Source organism: Talaromyces amestolkiae, assembly GCF_001896365.1.
Source record: "Talaromyces amestolkiae strain CIB chromosome Unknown scaffold5.1, whole genome shotgun sequence".
Classification (NCBI taxonomy): domain Eukaryota; kingdom Fungi; phylum Ascomycota; class Eurotiomycetes; order Eurotiales; family Trichocomaceae; genus Talaromyces; species Talaromyces amestolkiae.
Genome location: NW_024468041.1, coordinates 717644 through 735930, shown reverse-complemented (window position 1 = coordinate 735930; position 18287 = coordinate 717644). Strand labels below are relative to the sequence as shown.

The 18287-nt window shown below is 47.6% G+C and overlaps 4 protein-coding genes across 4 annotated transcripts; 1 reads left to right on the top strand and 3 right to left on the bottom strand.

Moving 5' to 3' along the window:
- Positions 1-55: 55 nt before the first annotated feature.
- BHQ10_003363 (uncharacterized protein) lies at positions 56-1178 on the bottom strand (the record flags this gene model as incomplete). Its single annotated transcript, XM_040875611.1, has 2 exons — positions 56-958; positions 1011-1178. 2 exons carry the CDS (start codon positions 1176-1178, stop codon positions 56-58), a joined length of 1071 nt encoding a protein of 356 aa, XP_040731867.1.
- A 6371-nt stretch (positions 1179-7549) lies between these two features.
- BHQ10_003362 (uncharacterized protein) lies at positions 7550-9487 on the top strand (the record flags this gene model as incomplete). The annotated part of the gene is made up of 3 exons (XM_040875610.1): positions 7550-7885; positions 7962-8348; positions 8408-9487. The coding sequence occupies 3 exons, from the start codon at positions 7550-7552 to the stop codon at positions 9485-9487; spliced, it is 1803 nt and encodes a 600-aa protein (XP_040731866.1).
- Positions 9488-10775: 1288 nt separating this feature from the next.
- Positions 10776-12499, bottom strand: BHQ10_003361 (uncharacterized protein; the record flags this gene model as incomplete). Its single annotated transcript, XM_040875609.1, has 2 exons — positions 10776-12283; positions 12334-12499. 2 exons carry the CDS (start codon positions 12497-12499, stop codon positions 10776-10778), a joined length of 1674 nt encoding a protein of 557 aa, XP_040731865.1.
- A 3019-nt stretch (positions 12500-15518) lies between these two features.
- Positions 15519-17307, bottom strand: BHQ10_003360 (uncharacterized protein; the record flags this gene model as incomplete). Its single annotated transcript, XM_040875608.1, has 3 exons — positions 15519-15698; positions 15746-15922; positions 16576-17307. The coding sequence occupies 3 exons, from the start codon at positions 17305-17307 to the stop codon at positions 15519-15521; spliced, it is 1089 nt and encodes a 362-aa protein (XP_040731864.1).
- Between the last annotated feature and the right edge of the window lie 980 nt (positions 17308-18287).

Sequence of the window (18287 nt, the reverse complement as noted above, 5' to 3'; positions counted from 1 at the left end):
CGAACAATGAGACATTAGGAAAGGACTGTTGAGTATCAACTTGATCCACAAGTGATTAATCGTGATCAATTCTGATCAGCACCTTGGCAAAGTGCTGTTTCTCCTTGAGCCTCCTATATGCATCCTTTGCCTCCGCCAACTCAAAGACCACATCGTCCACGGCAGGCGAAATCTTCTTCTCGTCTATGAACCGTATCACCTCTTTGAGCTGAGTCCTGCTGCCGCCAAGAAAGCTTCGAACTATACAAGTATGCAACAAAGCCATGAACATGGGCACATTCTCAGCGGTTTTACCGACCTGGCCCAACATCAAGACCTGACCGTCTACGCGAACAGCCGTCAAAGATTGAGGTAAAGTCTCATTGCCACCAATATCGATAACGATGTCAAATCCACGTCCCTCGGGTGTGAGACGTCTAGCTTGAACGCCCCAGTCGTCAGGATTGGTGCGGTAGTTGATAGTATGAGCTGCACCCAGTCCTCCAAGACGAGCAGCTTTCTCTTCTGAAGAGGTAGTCGCAACAACATTCGCACCAGCAGCTACAGCGACCTGCAACGTCGCGATACTTACGCCGCCAGTACCCTGAACAAGTACCCACGTTCCCGGCCCAGCTTCCCTACCTTTCAACCCAAATAGTGCATTATATGCCGTTGGCCAGTTACAAGTCAAAGTTGCCGCAGGCAACCAGTCCAGAGATTTGGGAGCATGTACCAGCGCTTTTTCGGCGAAGACCCCCATAGACCTCAAAGTTCCGTGAACGCCTTGTCCCATCATGGAGGTAACATCTGCGACAGTTGCAAATGCGTCATCACCACGAGACTCGGCTATCTTGGGCCCGGAATTGGTCACGACGCGATCGCCGGGACGAAATTCGTGGACGAAGGACCCGACTGCTTCGACGATGCCGGCGCCGTCGCAGCCGGGAACGATTGGGGGAGTTATCGGTCCATTGACACCCTATAACCACAATCAGTATACGCTCCACTATTGGAAGGAGCATTACTCATACAATTGGACCAGCAATCACCAATTCGCGATAATTCAGACTGGCAGCATGCATTTTAACTAGAACGTCTGTAGGGCCTAGTTGGTCTGCTAATGGCACGGGGACATTTTCTTGATACTCAAGCGAGGTTTCGAAGCCATGTTGGCTATTTAGAATCCATTGTCTTGCCATTTTGACTTGGAATTGTGATTTCGATTATAAAAGATCCAACAAGAGAAAGCGATGGAAAATATAACTTGAGCAGCTCATGAGGTTCATAGTGTTCTATTTATACTTCAATTTCAAATATATATTTTCAATCTTCAAGGTTGCCACTTTCCTCCCTGACAGTCGTGATGAACGATACCTAGGTGACTATACGCCCTTGATTTTTTCCTGCCAGGTGGGGCTTTCCTTTTTCAGCTGCCGCCGCTTTTATGAGGGCGCTCATGGTCCCGCTCACTAAGTAGATTTCAGTACGACTTGTGCTCCCTGCGCAGCTCAGTTTTACCAGCAATATGACGCTCCATCTCTTGCGAAAGCAGTCTATTTACCCTCTAGGTGCTTCAACCACCGGGCCCATTAAGAGTCCAAAGGGAACTCTACCTAGCTTATGGGCAAAAAAAGAAGAAACCCTTGCTTGCAAATAATAGCTGGAAAACGATATTCTTCACTGGTTTGTTGATAAACAACCCTTTACAACAATTGAATCTCTGAGAGAATCATGTTCATGAAGAGTCCAGACATGAGACTGCCCGCATCTCTGAATCAAGAGACATTATCTTCCACGGCCAGTGGGAAGCTATGCCAACTCTCATACCAATTGTCCGCCTTAGGGGGCCAGAGCTGCTTAAAGATATGCCTTACGTAAGGGAGCATATAAGAAAAGCTAGAATGCTTAAAAAGCCAACGAGGATCTTCAACCCGCTCAACTCTCAATACCCCATCATCCTGTCTGAACACTCGGTGTGGTAGACCTAGTACTTCGAGGACATCCTGGAAGCCCGCAATTTGACCTTGGGAGAGATCAGGGCATCCTGCTCCAGTGACCTGAATATCCATTGACTGAAGCACACTTGATCTTTTTCCCGAGGTGATTGTTTTGAAGATGCATTCGGCAAGATCACGATCTAATGCGCCATTAATGAAGGTATTTCTCAAGTGATCATCTTGGAGATTTGATTCCTCTGGGTATTGCTGGTCGAGGATATCGAAGGAAGAAGTGTTATATCTCTCGAGGAAATCATCGTCATCGTGGTCATCAACTTCAGATATAACATCTGGATCAGAAGCATCCAACTGAAGGTCTAAGTACCGTAGACGGAGCAATGAACCAATTCTTCTATAAATGGATACTTCTTGGGCATCACCTCTAGAACGCTTGATTCTGATAGAAAGCTCCTCGAGAAGTGGACATTTCTCAACTAAACAATTGAGGTTTTGTAGGGATATTGTCTGACCACTGACTGGTATCATTGAGAGTCTGATGAGACGTGGTCCATGATGCTCTAATATTGAATATGTTGCAAAGCCAGAGTGCCATCCACGCACGATGAGAACAGACAAGACGGGTAGATACGTCAAGAATGAACTGGCAGTGTTTAAATATAAAGGGGTGAATTCAGATTCATCGTCAAGGTTGAAATTAACCTCTAAGTGCGCTAGAGAAGAAAAGTGGCATTCCGTAGCCATATATTCCAAAGCATCAGGCACTAAGGTAGCATTGATTTTGAGTGTCTTTAATATCCTAAAATCAGTGTCTTGAATCCATTTCTCGAATGCATCTTTCCAGAGGTCAGCAACACAGCCACTTATATGAAGATACTGCAGGGAACCACGACTATTCGTATGAGCCGACTGCTCTTTGAAGCCTTTCCAAGGAGGTCGCGGTTCAGGTCCTGCCGGAGATGCTGGCCAATCATCTTCCACCATGATCATCTTCTTTAGATGAGGCGTCATACCGGTAATAAGGCATCTGAGAGCTTTCGGCAGGTACCATCTATCATTCTCCAGCTCCGTCATAGGACTGTATCCATAAGGTCCTCGAAACTCAGTCCCGATACCATGAAGACAGGGTGAGCTCAATAGAGTCATTTCATAATCATCTTCTGGGCCTCGAAAGCCAAGACTCCACAAATTAAACCGAGTGATGTAAAGCCTGCACTGGGGCCGATGTTGGTGAAGGCGATTTAGAAGACAGGGCGGAAATTGGCTGAAACCATGATAGAATACTGATTCTAGCAAGGGCAGCTGTGGAATCAGATTTGCCAACGGTTCCCAAAGATGATTTGTTTCATGAACAGTACGTCTGGATGTTTGTGAGCCTGACATGTTCGTATAAATTTCGAGGAGATCTTCCTCATCGCCCGACTTCTCAAGAGGAGTCAATCTGCGACCATGGGATTGGCGGTTTTGATGTCGTCGCTCGAGAGATAGACTTGGATACTTATATATCATGCTGCCTTCTTTTCTATCGCTATGCATTATGATCAGACGACGGACACCACCACACTGGGCACGTAGTGATTGGGAGTAATAGTGCACATCTTTTGCAAGTTGTCCACTCTCTAAATCATCCACAAAGAACTTCAGAGTCTGAAATAGCATGACCGAAAGAGTTGAAGAGCAGTGTTTATTCGCGCACGCCAAGGCAAACAGACTATTGGGATAGTTATGCTCGAGGCTTCTGCCAATCAGCACGAGAATTTCTCGTGGTAATCTCGTAAGTGAGTCTGCCATTTGAGCGCTCTCTCATCGATAAAAACGATACAATGGCTTCATCAACCCTGAGCAGCATAACAGATGATGATGATGCTCGGCAGCGGACAGTACAGCGATGATAAGGTTATTTTCTTCTGGGCAAATTAGCCAAACAAATAGGTTGAATGGATACATCGTTTGAAAGGATTGACTACGTGAAGACTAACCCCGCGGTCACAATCTAGCTTAATTAGTACCTAGTGTTGTTATCAAAACCGTATCATACTGTGACATTGACCGCTCTCTTTGTATTCTCCTCTATTTGCCCACTGTTGAGCCGTAACTTCTCATGGCCTTTAGTACTCCTCGCTACTACTCATTAGCAATGTAGGATCCTAGCTAGGATAGTTTATAAGTGCTATCGAAACAAGGTCCAGCAGATAGATAAGGCGTCGCAAAACCAAGTATGTGAATCTGTTTTAAGTTTAACATTATGGCTTTATAACTCGTAGAGGAGAGTAGTTAATGGTGATGTATAAAGGCATACATTGCGCTCAGTGAGCAAATCAGTATGCTCAGCTGCGGATCATTGAGCATCCCCGTAAGCTTCTTACTGATCTGATCACGGCGCTCAGGTCGTGCTCAGTTCTACTCAGGGAGTACTCAGGGAGTAAAAGCGGCGACGGGGTGAGCACTAAACGGAAAGGAAAAGCTGCGGCGCGTCAGGAGAAATCAAGCACGTAGGTAGTCAACTCATATTCCCAAATAGGAAAATCAATTTCGGATTTTGACCAACCGCCAATCAAAGCTCTTGAATCAGCCCCATATCTCGTCGGGGTCGATTACTAACGGTCCTAGTGGAACGACCTCCTTCATCATCCTGCTTCTTTCAACTTTCAACATCTTAAAAATTAAAAATGATTTACTGTTATTGGCATAGTCGAGATGGATAATCTTATATTCCTAAACACGACCAATGCGCCCGCTCTATCCCTAGAGGCCGCGAAGCGCATGAGAGGCCACATCACTAAATCCAACTTCGCAAAGCGACGACAGCGAATAGCAGAGAATCCAACAGGAAAATTTAACAAAAAGACCAGAAAGACGGGTCAAAAAAGACTGAAAGAAAACACAGAACTGGTATCTGCATCAGACCCAACCTACAATAATCAAGACCTCCAACTCCTCATCCTCCTAACCTGTCTAAACCCACCCACCACCTCCCGCTCCGAGGCAGAATGGGTATCCCTCTTCGTCACCGATCCAGCATTAGTTGACGCAACAATGGCCGTCGGACTGAGACATTGGTCCCCTGAACAAGCATGGCAGGTACAAGCTGATGCGTGCTCCTCCAAGGCTTTAAATTCTATTATTCAACGCATCAGTTGGCGGCAGACGTATTCCGATGGATTTCTTCTGACAGTTATGACGATGGCGTTTGGAGCGAGGTTGGGGCATGCGAGTTCAGCGTGGGAGGTGCATGTTGATGGCCTAGTGCAGATTCTTGGCGAGAGGAGGGCGAAGGGGCTGAGGCAGCCGGGGTGGTTTTATGATATTCTTGCTTTGTAAGTGATTCACTCCTTGTTGTTTGATGTTTTTGAGGGGATCTTGTTGCTGATTAGCAGAACAGGGATGCTATCAACTATGTTTTTAACTTTCCGAGGTTTTATTATAGGAGGGTTATTGATGTGGTCAGTGATACTAGCGGGTCGAGCCTTCGTCAGATTGCGGAAATATGCGATTTGATAGACTTGCTGCGTGAGTCTATCAAATCGTATAACTTGGGCAACTTGAATCCTCAAGATACCGCCGAAGATATTGAACAGCGTTTAACAAGGCTTCGAAAAAAGACTCAAAAACTCCGACGAAACAAGAAAAACAAATACCTCTACTCTACTGCACTCAGCCTGGAGATGATCCTATACCTTTCATGGCCGTCTGTAACGGAATCAGCCTATATCCATAGTCTCGCCGATGAACTACGACAAACAACCTCTCAGCTCCCAAAAGCACCCTGTCCCTACATGGATCTCACATCCTGCCAATTCATCATCGGGGCTGTAGCTGCAGCGAGCAATTCAAGTACGAGAACGTGGTTTGTCGATAAATTGACCGGGGCGGCTCGCGCAATGCAAGAGCGTGGGTGGAGTGAGGAGCCATTTGAAATTCTGGGAAGGATGTTGGGGGCTGATCAGAGTCTAGCAGGGTGGTTGGGGATGGAATGTGGAGGAGGTGTTGGTAAGGAATATAGAGACGTGTCAAGGCGGATATTGGGTATGCCTTTAGATGAGGTGGCGGTGTGATACACCTGGGTATGCAGGCTGTTCAGCCTTGTGACCTGGGAGCATTTGCAAGTACATTGCATATCGAATTTGTGATTACTTACGGTGCAGGTGTCACTTGCCAGGCATTGCTGGAGCGACTATTGATTTCAGTTTAATGATACTAATTTATGATTATCGACATCGATTGAGTAATGTGTGTTCAACCCGGTACCACTCTGTCATCAATCCGAAGGCACCAGCATTCATCATGGTGTAGGAACGCATTGAGGACAAGTATGATCTGCTAAATCCTGAAGAAGATTCACAACCTATCCGATGAAACGAGACAAACTGTTAACACTTCATTTTTTGTCTCGATGAATGCTCACGGGTCAACCCATAAGCCCGAGCGCATCAATTATCCAGGATGGGACTAGCGGCTTTCTTAACTGTGACTTTGCGTGCAAATAATTAGTGATTACTTTTTCGTGTTGTTAAATGTTTACTCACCAACTGAGTCACCGAATCGAAAGAAGTCGCGAAGTGGTGGGGGGACCGTGTATAATATACTCCTGATAATGATCTGATCGGTAGCAAAGGGTGATTTTTACGAAGTGTTCACTCGGTAGGAAGATGTCATCGCGAGAATGTTTCCTATTCTGGGCTTGAGCTTTTCATCCGATCCCTTCGTTGCGAAAAAGACAAGGTTTTGAAGAATTAGGGTTGAATCCGCAAATTGTCCCATTCCGAAGACATGATAGGCTAAGCAGCGCGACCGCAGCTTCGTGCGGTCTGATGTTGTTCCGATACCTCCATAAAGTTTCACAGAAAAGTGAGAAAGACTGGGCCGAAGGATCTAATCTAGCCGAGTCCAGCCACTCACAGGGCCGTCCATTCCATCAAATCGGCTTTTAAGTCGAAGAATAAGCCCCGTTGAATCTTCAATCCACGTGTCCAGATTAGCCCTTGATTCGTCCGACAGCCAGGATTCGCAAGTTCGCAACTCTTATTGGAGTTGAGTTCGACTCCCGAGAACCGAGCCTACATGCTAAATCCTATGTTGACTAAACGGCCAACAGCTCGACACTTAAGTGACTAAACCGTTTACCGGTTCGACGTTGCAAAGATCCTCTGAAAGATTGACATGCGAGAGCCGAGATTTTCTGCCTTGCAACTATTGACATGCAGCCAAACGGGCCAATCATTAGCCATTCTTTCCGTGAATGTTGAATTTGGGTGCCTGGATGGCATGGCTTAGTGCTTCGGTATCCGGTGCAATTCAATGGGCTGAGATGACTGACGTTTGTAATTGAAGCTGAAACGTCATGCATCGTGGTCAATTGTCGTCAAATATAAAGATGTAGATAGTCGCGTGTTGATGTTGTAGCCGTCACAATCAAAGAGCAATATCATCGAGACCTTGTCAGAGTTCCGAAGTGCAATTTTCTAGTCTCTAGAATCTGACTGATATTTCGAGCCGCTGTCGGGACTATTAGCTCACCCTGGCCGTCTGAGTCCCACCTTCAACCCCTAGTGACCTGCTCACGACTTTTCTAGATCAACACCTATATATAGAGAAAAAACTTTTGAGAGTCAGAAATGGGCGATCAATCGACCGCGCAAGCGGGTCATTTGGGTGACGAGGCACTGAAGGATAATACAAGTGCAGGCGTCTCAACTGCGACACTCAATTCACCTGAACAACCTTCGGATATAATAGTCAACAAAGAAGTATTTGACGACAATTCGATTCAGAACGAACAGAATAACGAAAAACCTCGCGATGATGCCGCCGATGTAGGAGGTGAGACTGCATCCGAGAATTCTACCGGAGAATGGAGATTCACACGACGCGCGCAACTCGTCTTTGCAACGCTAGCGACCTTGTCGCTCATGGTTGCTTTGGATGGTACTTCTATCTCTGTTGCGCTTCCTGTATGCATTCCCCATCCAAAATGTCGCAGTGCTACATAATGCCAGATCATTGCTAATACTCATCATCCGGGAATAGATCATCTCTAATGCCCTTCATGGAACTGCCATCGAGGCTTTTTGGTCCGGTACAAGTTACCTACTTACCTCCACCGTTCTACAGCCTCTGTTTGCCTCTCTATCCAATATTTTCGGTCGACGACCAATCATGATCATCAGTATTGTGCTGTTTTTTGTGGGCTGTCTTGTTTCTGGTCTTGCGCACAATTTCACGGCCATGCTTGTTGGTCGATCGATTCAGGGTGTTGGAGGTGGTGGTATCTTGGCTCTCACTGAAATTATCGTCACGGATATTGTGCCTCTGAGATTGAGAGGTCAGTATCTTGGTATTCTGAACGGTATGTGGACCATTGGATCGGTTACTGGGCCGGTTCTAGGTGGTGGTTTTTCGGAGAGTGTGTCTTGGGTATGTGAATATCTCCCTCAACTTCCTTTTCATTGTGAATGCAACTAAGATCATCGTAGCGATGGATTTTCTACATCAACTTCCCCTTCGCTGGAATCGGTCTGGTCATGACCGCCCTCTTCCTCCGCCTCAACTTCGTCCCAACTTCCCTTCTTGCCAAACTGCGACGAATCGACTACATCGGCGCCACTATCTTCATGGGCAGCACAGCTTCTTTCATGATTCCTCTCTCCTGGGGTGGTGTCCAGTACTCCTGGTCTTCATGGCGGACTCTCGTACCGCTTATCATCGGTTTCGTTGGTCTGCTGGTATTTGCCTATTACGAATACCGCTACGCTGAGCACCCCATCATCCCGGTAGAGATTTTCACATCAAAGACAGCCACAGTCTCGTTTATCGGTACCGTTATTCAAGGTCTCGTGCTTTGGTGCGCTCTTTACTTTATGCCACTCTATTTCGAGGCTGTCAAGGGCTATTCACCCATCATCAGCGGCGTGGCTATCTTCCCGGACTCCTTCACCGTCGCTCCCAGTGCCATGATCGCCGGTCTTACCATCACCAAAATTGGCAAATACCGGTGGGCAGTCTGGGTTGGTTGGGTTCTTACCACAATCGGTTTCGGGTTGCTGTGTATTCTCCGAGTCGGCACCAGTATCCCCGGTTGGATCTTCCTGGAATTTGCGGTTGGATTCGGTCTAGGTGTCATTTTCCCCGCTGTGACGTTCGCAATTCAGGCATCTGCTAAACACGAGACACTCGCTATGGCGGTTGCCATGACGAGTTTCTTCCGTGCCTTTGGTCAAGCAATCGGTGTTGCGATTGGTGGCGTCGTCTTTCAAAATAGAATGTACGCCAATCTACTGCAGTACACTGAGCTGGCGCCCTATGCGCGAGAGTATAGTCAAGATGCTGCGGGTCTTGTGCAGGTCATCAATGCCATGGACGATGGAACCACGAAACAAGACCTCAGAACCGCATACGCGGACTCGCTCAGGATTATTTGGGCTGTGTGCTGCGCTTTCTCGGCTGTGGGATTCTTGTTCTCTTTGTGGACGAAGGAGTACGATGTTGACCAGGCTTTGACATCTGACCAGGGATTGAGGGATAAGCAGAAGCCTGCTGCCGCGAGTGATGCGTGAAAGTACATCGCGAAGCGGGAAAAAAAGCGTTCCTCTTGTAATGTGTAATGAATATTTTGAGGGTGGATAATTATCTCTTCTCCTTTTCTTGGACTTTTTTAATTTAATACTACATTTAGACAGGTGTTACGAGCATATACATAATATTAGACAATATATTGCATATTTAGCAAATCGGATTTACGGACATACAAAGCACAACAAAAACCATATGAGCCATTTGCTCAACAATGCCGTATCGGCCGTGTAAGAGGATTACTCTTCGACTGCTCACATGGTTTGACATGGTGAGTGCTCTTTGATGACGATTCAAAAGTCTGTATTTTCGCAAAATTAAAAGGTGAGCTGCGTGCATATTTGAAGGATAGTGTCTTACCTACTCATTATTGGCTTTTACAGTTGCTTTCAGGCGTTTTCGCGATCCGTTTAACCACATTCCTAATTAGAGAATTAGGGCTAAATCATGGTCATCTGACCAGCACTCCAGCATCTCATTCCCAATCACTGGAGTTTTCCAAATCGATTATAACGTCAAAATTATCAATTCTGGAGATGTTCAGATTTTATGTATGAAGTACTTCAATATCAGTCTTACAAGACTTATACTTTTGCTAATAGATCCCTCAAGACCTGAGAATCGATCTTTTAATCCTTGGTCTCTTTGAGCACAGTGTCTTATTTTATGAGACCTAAAATCAAGAATACCATCACCCCTGCCAGGCATGAGTCAACTGGCAAAGGAGATTTTAGAGAGGATTATTGAGTTTTGATTCATTTTATTTGGGGGGTTGAGGATAGAGCAACGAGGTGTCTGTCATCTGAGTTAACTTAGATTTGAAAAGAGATACGCAGATTGACGAAATTGATGAGCTCAAGTCATTCTACAGTCTTGGTAGGAACAGTTTTACGAGGCATTGGGATCTTACGATGCTTCAAACTTGTGGAAAGCTCATTGCATGCTTCGTAACGAACAACTCTTCCTACGGATTAATGTAATATATATAAACATACACAAGGGAATTCACGACAGGAAGCAGATTAAAGACAATCACACAAATATATTACCAGTAACGAATTGAAGGACATCGAAAGGTTCAATCCAAGGATAGAGTTGATTTTAAATGACAAGAAGAAAAGTCCAAGGTTCAAATGGGTAGTAGAAAAGTAAAACATCTCTCGAAAACGCCTTGCTGAATCGATCAGAAGTAGATCCCATTCGTCATGGCAATTGATTATATAAATGGGAATCAATCATCGAATATAGCTCGAATGGGAGACTGCTGATAGCTTACTGGGCGCTGGAGAGCATGTCGCTGATACCCCAGTACTGCTCAACACCGAAGTCGCCAGGGTTCTTCCAGTGGTCGTTCTTGTAGGAGAACTGAGCGGCAATGTGGCCAATGGAGTTACGGATAGCATCCATGGCAGCCTTCTGTTGGGAAGCACCAGGAATAGCCTTGCCGTTGCTGTTACCAGCAGTGGGCCAGCCAGACTCACCAACAAAGACCTGGTCGTTGTTGCAGATGCCCTTGAGGAGCTCAACCTCGCTGGCGACAAAGTCACCAGCATCCTCAGCAGCAACGTCACCGTTGAAGAAGGCTTGGAGGTTAGCAGAGGCAAAGTCGACAACACCACAGAGGGTGGAGCCAGAGGACTGCCAGACGTTAAGGGGTTCGGTGACGGTGAATTGACCGCTGTAACCAGCACTCTTGATGGTGGCCTTGGCGGAAGAAACGAAGCTGGCGAGGTCAGAGGCAGAGCAGTATCCGTCGGAGAGGGCCTCGTTGTCAAGGGAGATGAACTCAATACCGTTCCAGCCGTTGGACTGACCCCAGCTGACAATGTCGCTGACCTGGCTGTTTCCAGAGCTGACACCGCTGCCGTCAATGTAGACACCGAGGATAACCTTAAGACCAAGACCAATGGCCTGGGAGGCAACGGTCTCCAACTGGTTGCAGTCGGTGGAGTACATGCGAATAGCGTAGAAGCCGTTGGCCTGGATGTTCTTGAGCTCGGCCAAAACGTCCTCAGCGCCCATGCAAGCACCAGTGTCGTGGGTGTAGCCAGTGTAGGTAACGGCGTAGTCGGGATGCTGGCCCAATCCGCAGCCAGTAGAGCTGGTGGAGGTGCTGGAAGCAGCAGGAGCGGAGGTGGAGGTGGAAGCAACTGGCGAAGGAGCGACGGAGGTGGTCGCGACAGGAGCAGGGGCAGCAGTGGTGGTAGGAGCAGCGGGAGCGGGAGCAGGAGTGGAAGAAGTGGCGAAGGGGCACACGTAGGTGTAGGAAGTCTCCACAACGGTCACGGTCTGCTCAGGCTGGGTGTAGGTACCAGGAGTCACAGTGGCGGGGGTAGGGTAGACAACGACAGTGCTGGCAGGGACGGTGGTGGTGATGGGGGCAATGGTGTAAGTACCGGAAGAGGGGCAGACGTAGGTGGTGGTCTCGATGACGCTGGTGAAGGTGCTGCCAACGGGGCTGACAGTGGCGTAGGGGCAGACCACGGTGGTGGAGGTCTCGACAACAGTGGTCACACCACCAATGGTGTGAGTACCGCTGGTGAGGACGGTGGAAGTGGCCTCAGGCACAACGGTAGAGGAAGACACAGTGACGGTGGTGCCTGGGATGGTGTAGGTGCCAGGAGTAGGGAAGACAGTCACTGAGTTAGTTGGAAGAGGCACAGCAGGGGTCGAGGAAGAGGCCTTGACAGTCACGGTGCTGTAGCTGGTGGACAACAAAGTAGTGGTGCTGGTCGAGGTGGTGGTGGGAGCTGGGGTCGAGACGGGGGAGACCGAGACGACTGTTCTGTCAGTACATTTCTTGCGACATCCATTTGCGGTCGAGACTCACGAGTAGGAGCACCCCAGTAGGTGACGACGCTGGTGTAGCAGCCGCAGGACTCCTCAGCCTCAGCACCACGACGGTGGAGGGCAGCATGCTCGTGGTGGTGACGGTGTTCGTGAGCCATGGCCGAGCCCATGAGGGCGGCCGCGGCGGTCAAGAAAGCGGCCTTCATCTTCGATGTCGAGTATACGCTTGATAACTTCCAAATTGCAATACAAATATGTTTTCTTCGGCTTTTCGATTTTCCTTGTTGTAAGGAGTGCCCGCTGAACGAGTGAAGCGGTGGTCAAACGATGAGTCGTGATGCTCGTCAAGAGGTGTAGGAAGAAAGAGAGAGCGAAGGAATAAAGAAAGAACAGCAGGAAGACGGCAGCTAAAGAGTAAAGAGTAAATCAGACAGGGMCTGGCGTGGGGACAACAAAGGCACCGAAAGAGCGCTTTCAGGGGCTGACGGCCAGTCGTTGTGCCTCAATGGGGAAACCCAATTTCACGCCGGGCGGGGATTCGCCCACGGCGCATGGTGGCTTTTTTAGGGTGGTAACTAATACTAGCAGATACGACTATACTCTCTGTATACTATGGAGTATAATTGCACATCATGAGTAACGGTACCTCGTATTACGCGCCAAGTTACCACTTGATGAAGCGGCGCTTTACTCAGGCACCGGACAGCCGTGATTGGCCGTGTCTTAAGTGAGGACTCTGAGAGTTAAACTGTTCAAGTAGTTCCCCTGTCTGGAGTAGCAGCACTACTAAATTTTAGTATGTACTCAGTGCGTTCCGCAGGCTCTAGCATTATGATCTGCTAAGTCGTCCGGAGTAGTACCACTTACAGAGATGTACTCGAATCATAATTGTCACGAGTATTGGGAGTCATATTTTCGGATGTTGTGTGATGGCTCGGTTCTTAATCTTGGTAATACAATGAGTGAGCAAATCAGCGGTCGCGGAGAAAGAGCAGTGGCTGTGTCATTGGTCAATATGGGCAAGTGGTACAAAAGGAAGGAGAGGGCTCGGCACCTTCCTTGTCGACGCTTCCAAGAAAAGCAGGAGCCAAAAAGCAATAAGGGGGACTGCCGAGGCTGCGGGTTATTGGCTGATCGAGCATCAATCAGCCCCGCCCGCGTGCTGGCCGTTCCTGACGCTAAGCCATTCTGGGATCACGCCTCCGTATTGGGCCGAGCGTGTGCAATTTCCGCTGATGAACTCTGCTTGCCTTGCCAACACTGACCGGCTGCCCACGAACAAACTCTGTAGACTTGGTAGAGAGTTTCCTGTCGTGGGATCAGCACATGACAACTCACAATGAGCGTTAAACTCCTCTCAACCACCACGTCTCCAGGTCGCAATACAGTCACCTCACTTCACCAGGGGAGAACGAGAACAAGCGCCACCTGCCGATCCCCCCGCGGTCCCAATCCTGTTCGCAGCAGACAGCATACTATGTACGTACGTGTGTCTAAGACTCGACCGCGCTATTCGTGGTGGCTCAGTCCTCGTCTCGATCAATTGGTCCACCGCATCCACCCTCACTTTGTCGTCCAGATTGCGCTCCACCCGGCTAGACCACAATAGTATGGAGTGCTGCTAGGCTCTGGCCAACGAAAAAAGTGGCGCCAAGGGGCCAAGAGCTTGTCAGTCAGCCGCCTCTGCGTTCATGAAACTGAAACACGGAGTCGGTGGAGGCTCGGCGGTAAATTTAGGAATTGATTGAGGCTGTGAATAGTTAGCAGTCACCGAATCTGCAAAAATCACAAAGAGATTCGTCGAAGCCAACCCTTTCTGAATAGCAGACTTGTTAAGGATATTCGATGCAACCAAGATCCTGACAGAAGAATTACCAGTCTCGGCCACTAGCAAACTTAACTAGTCGTACGTAATCACCAACGATGATCCTAATTTCGTGAATCAGGCCAGACTCGTAACTTCAAGTCCAGATTTTGAGAGATCTATCATCTATGAAAATCTTTGATATGCTTACACTTCTAGACCAGGCTAGTCAATGCTAAAGAGCTTGTTTTGTCTGTTCTTTTCTGTTTGGTGAGTTTTCATGATCGACGAGTCATCTGTGGATCACAATGATCACGTACTTGCATCAATTTCGATCTCGCGATGGGATCAATGACTCGCGCCGGAGCGTGCTCAAAGCGTATGTATGTGAATATTACTACCTCGATAGTAATAGAAGCTCGATGCTTCATGTATTTTGTGACACACATGTCGCATTGTTGTATTGTCGGTTGACATGTAAATGGTTGATGGCCACCGGGCACTGATGAGCGTTGCTCCCATCGCTGAATACATGTATATTAATGTTATATGTACACATACATACCTAGGTATATATATCCAACTGGCAAACAGTCATTCTATACGTCGAGTATCGTCCAAACTGTCGCCCTTGCCATCATAGAGAAGCATGTATAATTTCCTATTGTCGCTTCGGCTTACAAACTAGTCAAAAGTTTTATTTGAGGCCTATTACATTGGTTTACCAAAAACCTAATAGATCAAGTCATAATCCATGGGTCTTGCTTTTGGGTTCTATCCTTTGATCCCGGGATCGAGCTCAATATAAGCACCATCCACATCATAATGATTGATTGCCACATTAACAATCAATTTATAGAAGCAGTGAACATAAGTGATTACAACAGAACGCGAAGAAAACATATCAAAGGACGTAGTACAAGGTACTCAAGTCTCTATGAATCTGTGCTCATATCACAATTGTATCAAACTCACCAATCGCAAATCGTCTCAAATCAAAATATAAGCGCTATACTATATTAAGTCTAGTGCAAAACGCTTAGCGAGTCAAGTAGACGAGAACCGGCCAATGAAAACTTGTTATTATCAACATGGCGTTCTAAGCCTCCTTCAGACTTTGGACTCTTGGAGACTCTGAAATTGGCGCTTTCCTTGCTAAGTCATGATTGGATGTTACAGAATCGTAAATCCTGGCTCCACACTCTCCAGGAGTTGGAACAGGCACTGAGCCGCATCGCATCACGACTTTGTCGATCTCGCTTGTCTTTGCGATAGGAAGATATTCTTCCTTAAGAGACCGTCATACAATATCCCGGAGGCATCTATAAGTTTGAGCGATCCCAGCGACTGAGGTAGACCATCGAAATACACCCCGAGCCTCAGTAAAGAGGACCAGCGACTCGCGCGACCGCCGAATTCATTCACTCCGACACCCACGCCTCCACCATCTCGCAAACGAAAAACAAAAGAACAGGGGGCAGAATGGCGACAACAACTTCCCCCACAGAAACAGCAACAGCAATAGCAACCGTCACCGTCACCGCAACCGCAATTCCATACCAGCCATCTGAACCAACAAGCAGGGGCGGGCACGGAGTATCCTACGGCTTCATCGTGCTCATAATCCTCCTCGGTCTCCTACTCATACTAAGTCTGGGTTGTGTTGGACACGGCTTTTTGTCGCGGCGGCGTGCGCGCCGACGAGGCGAGGATCCGGGGCCGGTGTTTGGATATTGGTGGTGGTCGAGTAGGCCGCCGGTGGGTCAGGTGCAGACACAGACGCAGGCTCATGAGCTACAGCCTGGGACTGGGCCGGGGATGCAGGCTGATGGGAGAGGGAGAGAATTTTACAATGTCGCGGGTGGTATGACGGGTGTCAGAACGGAGCAGAATTTGAAAGGTGGCGGTGAGGTTGGGATGGCGAGGTATGCTTGATATTGGGGTTTCATGCCATATGCAAAAAATCATTGGAGATACCATAATTGTATAAATTGACTAGGCACTGAATATGTATCAGTATCGTTTTCGTGCATTTCAAACAGCTGATTCCTTTGAAATCTCAACTAATCGTGCAGCTATCTCCAGAAAGTCGCTATTCTTGACCACTGTAACAGCATTCGCAGGTACATCACCAGAATGCACCGAGCCCACATTTGACAAAACACTCACAGCACAATCACCTGTCTCCTTCCATAACAAAAAAGCCGAGAAGCCCAAAACACCTCCATTGTGTCCTAGCCATTGCTCGTTACTCGTCCCTAGAAAACTCCATCGAAATATACCATGGCCTATCTGTTGGGACGAATCGGGAAAAGGCTTCCAGTCTTTCAAGATATTCATACCCGCGGAGCCGAGAAGTCGTCCGTCCCGAAGAGTAGATGCGAATTTGAGAAGATCATGGACTGATGAGATCATACCTCCCGCTGTCCACGATGTAGATAGGTTGGACGGAGTAACTTCAATTAGATCATCTCTTACATACGGAAATGACGGTGCTACACCAGCAGTTTCACGAAACTGATCCGTTGCCCAGTGGTATCGATATGGTAAGTGCTTTGGATGCTTTGCTTCCTCAAATCCTTCAAAGTAAGTCTGGTCCATATCGAGGGGTTCAAGGATTCGGCGTCGAATCTCCTTTTCCGCAGGTTGGCCCGTAACTTTTTCAATTATCAAGCCCAACAAAGTGTAATTGGTGTTAGAATAGTAACCCTGACCAGGCTCGGGTGCTGTGACTCTGGGCCGACGGATGTAATCCAACGTCTCAGTTTTGCCCCAGATGTGATCGTTGCGTATATCCCTGCCTCTGCCTCTGACGATCCAACTAGGCTCGTCCTCCCAACTATCTATACCTGCATGGTGACTCAAGAGCCTTTCTATACTCGCTGGCCCAGCATTTTCAATTCCTGAAAACACTTCAGGATCCAAGATCTGTTGGACCGTACTGGATAATGCGAGCTTCGACTCCTCTACCAACTGAAGAATGACTACCGCCACAAAGACTTTTGTGATGCTACCAATGCCGAAGTGGTGACGAACATCAAGAGGGTGACTTCCCACGATATCAGACTGACCCTTTGCAGATTCCCATACAATCTCGCCAGATGAAGCAATGGCGGCTGACGCTCCGGGGCCACCGGAGTCAACGCATTGTTGGAGCAGCTCTTCAAGCTGTTTGACTAGCTCTTGTCGATTTTGCTTTGGCGGAGACATGGTAGTCTACTGGTGCACTGTGAGAACGAAGGGCGATCGTCTCGGCTGCGGGGTAAGAAGCTGTACAAGGCATCAAGGCATCCTTCTCAACTACCACCCTTCCTTCCATTTGCCCACTTCGCAACTACACCTCTTTCGTCTGTCTCCTTTTTTTTCGTCTGAAGACCAAATCACTCACCTTCAAGGCTGAACACACCGCTCTGATACTGGTGAAAAAATTTTGTTATCGACCAATCAGAACAGGACATGCAGACTGAGTTGCTGGCTTCAGCAAGTCACTCAGGACCAGTCGCGTTGCAAAACAGTCGACATGCCAAAAAAAATTGTTACACAAAATGCTAGTTTTGCAGCGGCTAGTTCTGCACCAAGCCTCAAATCTTCGCAAGTTGTCCAGTCGTTCGATTGAGCGCTCGGATCTGAACAGATTTTGGCCTTGACCAACCACATGGCAGCTATTGGACAAGGGATTGACCGAGTCGTCATCGCTCTGCGACGAGGCTCGATTATAAAAAATTCTGGCCTCGACCAATTACAGAGCAGCTGTTGGACAAGGATTGGCCGGGTCATCGTTTCTCTATCGACGGGGCTCGAGTATTTATATCTCGAGAATTTCGCTTCTTTCAAGGAGATTTAGGGAGAGATATTCAACAACAATCTGTCATACTTTCTTTTCTCAATTCTGTTGTGCGCTATTACAATCATCTGAACATGGCGAAAGGACGATCCGGCACTATCCCAGACGAGGACTGGGAGAGGCACAAGGGAGAAATCGTATCGCTTTATCGAACTACGACCCTACCGCAGGTAATGCAACGGATGATTCAAAGACACGGGTTTCGTGCAAGGTTTGAGTCTTCATAATTCTAAACAAGATGAGTACTTACAATTTCTAGCACGAATCAATATACTCGAATGTTCAAGAAATGGGGTATTCGCAGATATTGTAGCGGCCAGGACTGGAAAAAAATCGATAGGTGTAT